General features: G+C 42.4%; 1 protein-coding gene across 3 annotated transcripts in view; it reads right to left on the bottom strand.

Moving 5' to 3' along the window:
• Positions 1-9169, bottom strand: part of LOC120566096 (transcription initiation factor TFIID subunit 4-like) — a 37186-nt gene that overhangs the window by 9314 nt on the left and 18703 nt on the right. Inside the window, exons 16-17 of one of the 3 annotated variants that reach the window (XM_039812350.1) lie at positions 7637-7744; positions 3861-4311 (exon numbers count right to left, since the gene is read on the bottom strand). In XM_039812350.1, coding sequence (XP_039668284.1) covers positions 4195-4311; positions 7637-7744 — 225 coding nt within the window. In that variant the 3' untranslated portion in view covers positions 3861-4194. Of the gene's footprint in view, positions 1-3860; positions 4312-6141; positions 6178-7636; positions 7745-9169 lie in introns of those variants that run through there. The other 2 variants (XM_039812352.1, XM_039812351.1) reach the window with 2 other exon arrangements.

Genomic DNA, 9169 nt, shown 5'->3' with positions numbered 1-9169 from the left:
TTAAAAAAGGGCTATCTCTGTAGGGATCATTTCCATAATGTTGTCAGACACTTAGGATAATAATCTGAGCCTGTCAGGGACAAAAACAGCACCTTTAGTGGACCAAAATGACGATGCACATTTGGCCCTTAGGGTTATATTGCAGCCCAATCTGTGGCTGCTGGTTACGGCGTTGACACCGCTTAATACTGGACCAATTTCAAAGATTGTTGTCATCTTCTGTCATCTGTCAGTCACTTACACACAAAAACATAGGAAAATAGGGTTCCAGGTTGAAAAAAAACGAAATTACCCTTTAACTCAGAGTTGACACATACATTACAGACAGTAGTACCATTACAGTAGAATAAATAGAATCATCGGCGCAGGGGATCATGGGAAATGTGATTCTATAAATTTGAGCTACACTAGCATTAGCATTTCTATTGATAAGAAATGGAGGCTAAAGTACTTTGGGATGTGCAGCATACATGAAATCTTTTATCACGTAATTTAATATTGTGATATAGTATATTTCCTGAAAATCCAATTGAGAAACCATTGATGGATAACATACCCAGATGCTAATGTCTGTTTTTGGCTAATCCACTGAATTAAATACCTGAACCATTTACTGCATCACATTGATGCCATATTGCACATGGTCCTGTTGACACATTTCTGCTGTTTAATGATATATTGGAATATTTGCCAACCCTACCATCATGCTGAGGCTGGAAAATATGCCATGTCCACATATAAAATGCATGTACTTTAACCTCATGCTGATATTCACTGAATAGTGCAACAACATTAATGGACTCCTGAAGCTATTCTTGGGAACTAGCTGATGGCTACAGCTCATGATCTGACTGCATGTTTTTACAAGGGTTTCTGCACAGTCCAACAGTTTTAAAGAGACAGTATTTTAAAATGACAACTCGACACTCATACATTTTGTTATGTATGTTCAATCCCCTCAAGATACCATTTTGTTATTTTGTGAATTAAAAAGCCCTGGCAGAATGATACTGATATTGGATTTTTTCTGCAACTGTCTACCCATGAAAAAAAGATAATCACATCAGTAATTCGTTCAAATACCTGTAACGGCCATGTGAATTATGACTCATCATCTGTTAGGAGCAAGGAAGCGATCGACATGTTATTGTTCCCGGCTGATAGGGACAAGTTTTGGAAGACAATGACAGATGAAAGTTCAGAGGACCTGTTGATTTGTCAACAGCAAAGGAACATTTTACGTTTGACATGCTCCAACAGAGAAAATGACTTTGCTCAGACTGCTCAGCGTCTCCTTTAACGTGCAGGATGCACATCGGTAGCACAAGCTATTTGCTGTTCACACTTGAATCAGGTCTACACAAACCATTTTGAAGACAAGCCAAGGCTACTGGTTGTTCTGTATGTGTTGTATAAATCCTGTATGTTCAATGCAACTGTATATAAGTTGCAGTGTATAAATCATGAGTCTTTTTTTGCATGAACGGTTGCATTGCTTTGGAATATTTGCAGAGACCATCAGGGACTATAACATGGAGCAAATCTGACGTGTGCATTTGGTAAAGTATACCTTTAGAGCACAAGCAAAAAATAACTCTTAACTACTTATTTATTTCAACCTTCATTTTATTTGTGGCATGCAATATCTTCACTGTACACTTTCTCTTTATTTTGCTTAAAATAGAGACAGAAGACCAATCTATATAGGAAGGATTTGAATGCTTTCCCATGCAAAATGACATCTTTGCCACTTATCGTTTATAGGACACGTTGGGGGTTAGCCCATAAAGAAACACGCAGCAGCAACCCAAGCTGGCATTATTTATTTATATATCATGTTTTCTCCGTTTTGCATAATTAATGTGAGATTATTTCACGACGAATAAACAAGAACTCATAAGTAGGGATTTTCAGAGACAAGCCACATCTGCAGTGCTTCCTCATGCTGTGGTGGCACTGTGCAGCCTGGACAGTTTATAACATTGAGACTGCCTCCCTCACCTGGTGTATTACTCCTAAATTCTCTTTACCCAAATGCGAGCATCACAAAACCTGGCAGAACCCACAGGAGCTTTTTACACCCGGCGATACACTGGTAAGAGCCAATGAGATTTAACCATGTATCCAGCTAATTTAAATAGATCACATTCCTGTATTGTGTCAACAGTTAACTTCATAAAATATCGTATGTGGCGTTTTCTTTTGCGGGGTGTAAATATTCCACCAAGACAAGTTCCTTCCTGAGATTATCTTGCATGAAGCCAAAAAAGTACAACTTTCGCGTCTAAAAGGACTTTGATGATCGCCGTTTCTTCCACACCGTTCCGTCCATGGAGCGGGTGCACTAGAGACCACTGCCAGCTGAGCCAGCGACTTCCAATGTAGCGCTCCACCAACTTGAATGGAGATTATTGATTTAATTGTGTGGCTCTTCTAGACTTCTTAAATATTATGTTATCCGAATGGATCAAACCCTGATAGTCATGTCGCGGGGGTTGTGACGTCTCTTTCACTCTCTTTTTTTTTAATAAGTCTATGGAAATGTCCTTTTTGGGCCCCATGGCATCACGTGACGGACACTTGCTGTTATTCCACTGTTTGGCCACTATTTCAAAAAGGCTACAAAGCCCGGCGCACTCCCTGGGGGCTTGTTGTCTCTCTGCAGTCATTGCAGCCGGGGACTGACTTGGACCGACGATCACCCTGGTGTGTCAGCACCTTTACTTTTCATCCCATGCTCTCTGCGCTCAGAATACAGAGCTCCCATCTGTCCCAGAGTTACAAAAAAAATAAAAAATAAAAATAATAATCAGCAGGTTGCAGGGCCTTTCCTTAAGTGGCCCCTTTCTCTGGAAAAACCTCCCTAACCTCCCCTTAACTTTCAGGTAGCTGCTTATTTCGGACTACCTTGTACCTACTTACGAGAATACTGTAAACTGCACTCCATCTCTCTCTCAACCCAACCACTGCATCTCTCTAACCCTGTTTGTTTGTGTCCCACAAGCAAGCTCTCATTCCAGATGTTTGGATGTGGATCTCCGTCCTTGAGAAGATTCAGCCTCTCCTGGGGGTGTGTCGTTCTCCCCACCTGTGTGAATTATGTGCTTGAGCCTGGCTCTTGCGTGTGTAGTCTGTCCTCCCCCAGAGAGCTATCCATTAAAAGGTGGATCTGCACTTAAAGCAACACTAGAGAACTTTTCCCGCTTCGGTCCCCCTACAGGTTGGAAGTGGAATTGTCCACTACCGTTCTCATTCAAACTACAGATCCGCTACCCGATCTGGCAAACTTGCATAGTGCGGTTATAGCCGGTAGAGGGCCGCAAAGCGAATGCAGAAGTGCCGTTCACCCTGTTACGAGTTGATGAACCACTGAAACAATTTTGGAAACATTTTAAGGTACAAAAAGTTCTCTAGTGTTGCTTTAAGTGAATAAGGCTTTTTTGAATTACCTTAGACTTCATCACGACGTTTCAGTAACATAATTCGGTAACACTTGAAGGTATCTACATAAGAGTGACATGACACTGTCATGAACACATGACACTGACATGACAAACCCTAACCATAACTTGTCATGACAAAAACCGAATGACACTTACTAAAAGAAGCATTATGTCAAACATTTATGACTTGTTTATGTTTATGACACGTTCATGACAGTGTCATGTCACTTTTATGTAGATACTTTCAAGTTAAGCGTTACCCATAATTCATATGAATGTGTACAAAGTTTCATGGAAATCCCGTCAAATAACTGTTGGGACATTCTGTTCTGGACCGACACACTAACATAACCATCCCCAGAGCCATGCTGCTTTGGTGGCTAAAAACAACCCAAGACACAGTAAATTGTCAGGATGTGACACATTCTACTTATTTTAATGGTCAAACAATAAACAAGCACAATAACAAAAAAACAACATTCAACTGAGAACTACACTTCTCTTTTTAATCCCACTCAGGTTAATCAACATCGAAAACCAAAACTTTGAGTGCTTTAGAGACCAGCTGATTACCATCACTGATCCAGAACATACTAAAATAAATAGTAGGTAATAAACAAAGATATTCGATGGAACTGAAACACAAGTACAAAGAACGTTTCTAAGGGAAAAAAAAACAAAGATGTACTGCAGCCTATTTTATTTTTAGACAGATTGGATCATTAGCGGTAGGAGGCGTTGGTTAAGGTAGTCAGAGCATGGCTTTGTACAGAGTGAGAGAGTGGGACAGGAAGTGGTCCTGCTCCATACACAGCAGCAGATCCCTCAGCATGACCCGAGTCACTCTCTGTCTGGGCAGCAGACTCACCTGACACACACACACACACACACACACACACACACACACACACACACACACACACACACACACACACACACACACACACACACACACACACACACACACACACACACACACACAGTAACTACACGTCGCATTGACACAGACTGATTTGTCTGCTGGGCCGTGGCTTGGCAGCATTGCATTCCCCCCCCCCGACTCATTTCCGGGTTCTCCTTCTCCATAAACAACATGAAATCAAGGAGAGGGTTAACTTTTCCTGCTACAGATTTCCCACCGTGGTCAGAAAGAACAGGGGAGACACTTTGTTCCTCTCACTATGACTCTAGATTAGGGCTGAACACTGATACTATTTGTTTTATTACACAAAATGGATAAAATAGGAGGAAGAATGTTTGCAAATCTGCCGGACTTTTCAACATAAAATCATCCACTTCAAAACCAATGTTATGAACCTAAATTAAACTTTTACCTTGACAACCGAAGTTATTGGCAACTGTACATACATTAGACATTTTGGAGTTACTTCATGATCTACGGAGCAGTAGTTTGACAGATAGTCTCGCTTTGCCAAACCCTCCCCCTCAGAATACGGAATGTCCACTTACTGTCTTTTACTCATATTATTATTTTATTTTTTCAAAACAGCTATTATGTTACAGGGCACCCCCAGTGTATTGCAAGCCTGGTGGCCCTCCGGGCCTAAGTTGCCCCCCACAAGCCTAAGCCACTGGCAATTATCTCATAATGTATTTTTAAGAAGTTTTTTAAACTATAGTTACAGTGGGGCGGCTCGGTTGGAAACTTAGACATATTTTCAAACTTTGTGATTCCGTCCATGATTCTGTTATCACAGAAACTATGTGGCTCTACATTAATGCTGCCATCAGTCTATGACTGGTCCCAGGCGGGCCCTCGTCGAAAAAAAAAGACACTTGCCACTGGGCTGAACAACTTTTCTGGGGGAAACCCTGATGTTTGTTTCTTTTCTTTAAAAAAAATAAAAATAAAATAAAAGGTCCCATGGCATGAAAATTTCACTTTGAGGTTTTTTAACATTAATATTTGTTCCCCCAGCCTGCCTATGGTCCCCCAGTGGCTAGAAATGGCGATCGGTTTAAACCGAGCCCTGGGTATCCTGCTCTGCCTTTGAGGAAATGAAAACTCAGATGGGCCGACCTAGAATCTCCCCTATATGTCGTCATAAGGTGAAAGGTTACCTCCCCTTTCTCTGGTTTGCCCATGGCAAGCTGGTCAAGGCCACACCCCACCCTCCACCTTGCCCCCCCTCTCTCCTCCTCAATAGCATTTAAAGCTACAGACACAGAAATGGCACATCCTAAGGAAAGCTCATTGTGGGACTGGCTCTAGTGGCTGTAATTCTGCACCAAGGCTGAATTTTGGGAAAGAGACTTCAGATACAGTATTAGGGGACCACTAAGGCCTATATAAAAGCATCCAAAAGCAGCATGTCATAGGACCTTAAACAAAGTAAATATTTGCTTTCACACCAAAGTCGACCAAGTCCTCGCATAATTATGAAGTGAAGCAACGGAAATATGACCAAAAACTACGATAATTATCATTTTAGAAATGATGCCTGAACAAAAGTGCCTGAACCCCAATAAGCTGTTTCTGTAGTTCTCTGCCTGGGTGTGTTTAGCAGCACATTAGGGTTGTGCCGATGGACGATATCATCGTCCATCGTGATGCCCCGCCGACATCACGATGGAGAGCCACCATCGTGATGCGCCACACACACACACACACACACACACACACACACACACACACACACACACACACAAACAAAAAAAACACACACACACACACACGCTGGACGGGAAGTTGACAAGTGCGTCGGTCTTAAAACTAGCAAAGACACAAAGACAAGACATAGGGCTCCTTAAGTGGAAGCTACTTTCCCCCCCCCCCTTACTGCAACCTATTTATGAAAAGACCATTGCTTTGAGCAGACTGGATTGGCTGTAGTGATACATTCTTTCTCTCTCTCTCTCCCTGTCAGTTGTAGCTCGATCTAGCTTCTAGTAACGTTGGACACAGCGGTCTCGAGTGAGAGAGAAAAAAGCGTTAAAAGTGGAACGCTATCACACTTTCCTTTCTCCCCTCATTGGACTAAGTTTGCATCAATAAGTAAGTCTGAGGTCCTGTAGGTACGAGACGATGTTATGCAGGATTTATGAATGTACGTTAGCAACCCATTCACGAGGGTGCTATTTTATGTGTGAGCTAATATTGCGCATCTGTTCATGTGCGCTGCAAGAGTTATGTTTCAAACTCAGTAATGATGGTATGTTAGGTTATTACTGTCGCTCTGTTGAAGGCAAACGTCGCACTGTACTGTCGTTACGCAGATCACGGACATCTGATTGACTTTACTGCACCGTACTTAAGTGAAAGAGGTCACGTTCCCGACGACGATATCATCGTCCGTCACGATGGTTTACTGCAAACATCGTCAACTGCCAATTTAGGGGACATCGTCCAACCCTACAGCACACGCTGAAGAGTGAAATAGAATAGCTGTAAAAAGAGCTCCCACTCCAAACACGTGCCATCGCTCCCCCATAGGTCCTGTCCTCAGTGTGTGCTGTGCCAGCTGAGGAAGAGCCTGTGATAAGGTAGAGGAAGCCCTGTGGCTGAAAGGAAAGAGCCAGAGAGGCTGCCGGCTCCGCTGGGTAGTGGAGTTCAAAGGCAGTGGGAAGTATGTGCAGTTACCAGAGCGTCCTCATCTTTAAACCTACAAGCCTGAAGCGCTGCGACTTAAACACACAGAGAATTAAAGACTCCATGAGATAAACTAACACATGCTAACTGTGGTAAGCTGTAGGCTTCCTGTGTGTCTGCGTTAGCGGGGGCTGGCCTTTATAGCACCTCATTCTATAACCTGTGCTAATATGGAACATGCTGCTTTCTTTTATTTTATATCCATCATTGGTGCTACACGAGCATGTCATTATTCCGTTTCGATAGAGAAAAAAGCGTTAAAAGTGGAGTGCTATCACACTTTCCTTTCTCCCCTCATTGGACTAAGTTTGCCGACACTACTGTCTGTGTGCGTGCATCAATAAGTAAGTCTGAGGTCCTGTAGGTACGAGACGATGTTATGCAGGATTTATGAATGTACGTTAGCAACAGGCTAATTCCAAACATAGCCACTTTTCATTCAGTGCTCTTCCTGCACAGGTGTTTCACGCTAAAAGCCTTCCAGTGGTTCAAATGTCATAATTCTACCATCTCCTTTCATTATTTTAAAGTGAATATATCTGCTGGAAGTGTGGAGTGTTGCTGCAGTTTGGTTTTCACTCACCTGGCTTCCAGTCTGCTCCAGGGGTCTCTTCTTGCGAGGCCCGATGGCAGCCAGAGCCGTGAGGTTGGCCTCTCTCTGCTGCAGCTGAGCTGCTTCTATTTGTTGGAACTGAAAAGAGAAGAGAGACAAAAGGGTTGGTGAATAGAGAGTCAACTTGACCAGCACCTCTAAAGATCACCGATTAACAAGAAGATATTATTGGGTGCCGTCCTTACAAACCGACCGGACTCGCAAATGATTTATTCCTACCAGCATTACGCTACTGAATAAGTTAGGGAAAATAACTTGATCCTTTCTGGGTGTTAATACTGCACTTTCGTATAATATTAAAATGTCACTGATGATGTTGCACCTTACTATTGATAGCACACTGGTGCTAATGATACTGCACTTTACTATTTCATAATGTAGAGATATTTGGTGTTGTCTATTGTTGTTGTGTAGGGTTTATTGGTCCTGTTGTGGTCTGTCTGTCTGTCTGTCTGTCTGTCTGTCTGATGAGCTGTCGGGTGCAAGATGAATTTCCGGAAGGATCAATAAATGTCTATCTATCTAACATTAAACATATCATATTTTGTCTGTTTAATCCGTACCAAAAACCAACATGTAGAAACAACATTTGCAGTTTTACAGTGTCGGGTTATGTGACTATTTCTCTGAGATCAGTGACGCCCTGGAGGCTCCACTGGTTGCCTGGGGCTCAAAGCGAACAACATAATTTTTATATAAATTACACAAAAAGGGAAAGAAAATATTATCACTTTTACCTATTTTGGCCATACACGGTCCTACTGACCGCACAGATTTTCGCTGTATTGTTTTTAATCTTTCGCACGGACGAAGAGGCATCTCGGTTGCTTAGTATCTATCATTGTCTCGGTCAGAGCAACGTCACTAGCGGTCTCGAGTAACAAGTGTGGGCATCACCGGCCCATCGGCCTGTGACATACTACAATAAGTATGGCGTTGATGGACTCTGTTCTGCATCAGATGGCAAGCGCCGCACTTGTACTCCGTGAAAGGCGAGGTATGTGTAGATGGCCGGTGGCTGTATTTGAATAATGTTATACATCCTCGACCTGGCTGGAATCAATGCACGGATCCTCTTCAAGGAGCACACCAACAGTAAAAATGGCCGGATGAAGTTCATGCAGCAACTGGCAGAGGAGCTGAGAGCGGAGTTTATGGAGGGGAAAAAAGGGGCAGAAAAGGGCAGAAGCACACGGTCCAAGCACCAGAGCAGGAACCAAAACGGTGGCAGTGCCAGGTTGGGTTAAGTTATAAATGTTCAGATAAAATGTTTCATAATCAAATAAGATATTTATGAGTTATGTTGAATGGATTTCCATACGGAAAAATACTGGTGTGAATGTATGAAATAATTATGGTTTACTAGCTATGATAGGAATTATTATCACGACTCAAATGCGTAATTAAACTTGTTCAAATGTACGTTTTGGTGTCGTTTCGATTTTGTAAAGATATCCTAACACAAAGAATGCAATTGAGTTTTTATCATGAGAGATTATAGAC

This window comes from Perca fluviatilis, chromosome 9, assembly GCF_010015445.1.
Source record: "Perca fluviatilis chromosome 9, GENO_Pfluv_1.0, whole genome shotgun sequence".
Classification (NCBI taxonomy): Eukaryota; Metazoa; Chordata; class Actinopteri; order Perciformes; family Percidae; genus Perca; species Perca fluviatilis.
This window is presented reverse-complemented; position numbering and strand designations above follow the sequence as displayed.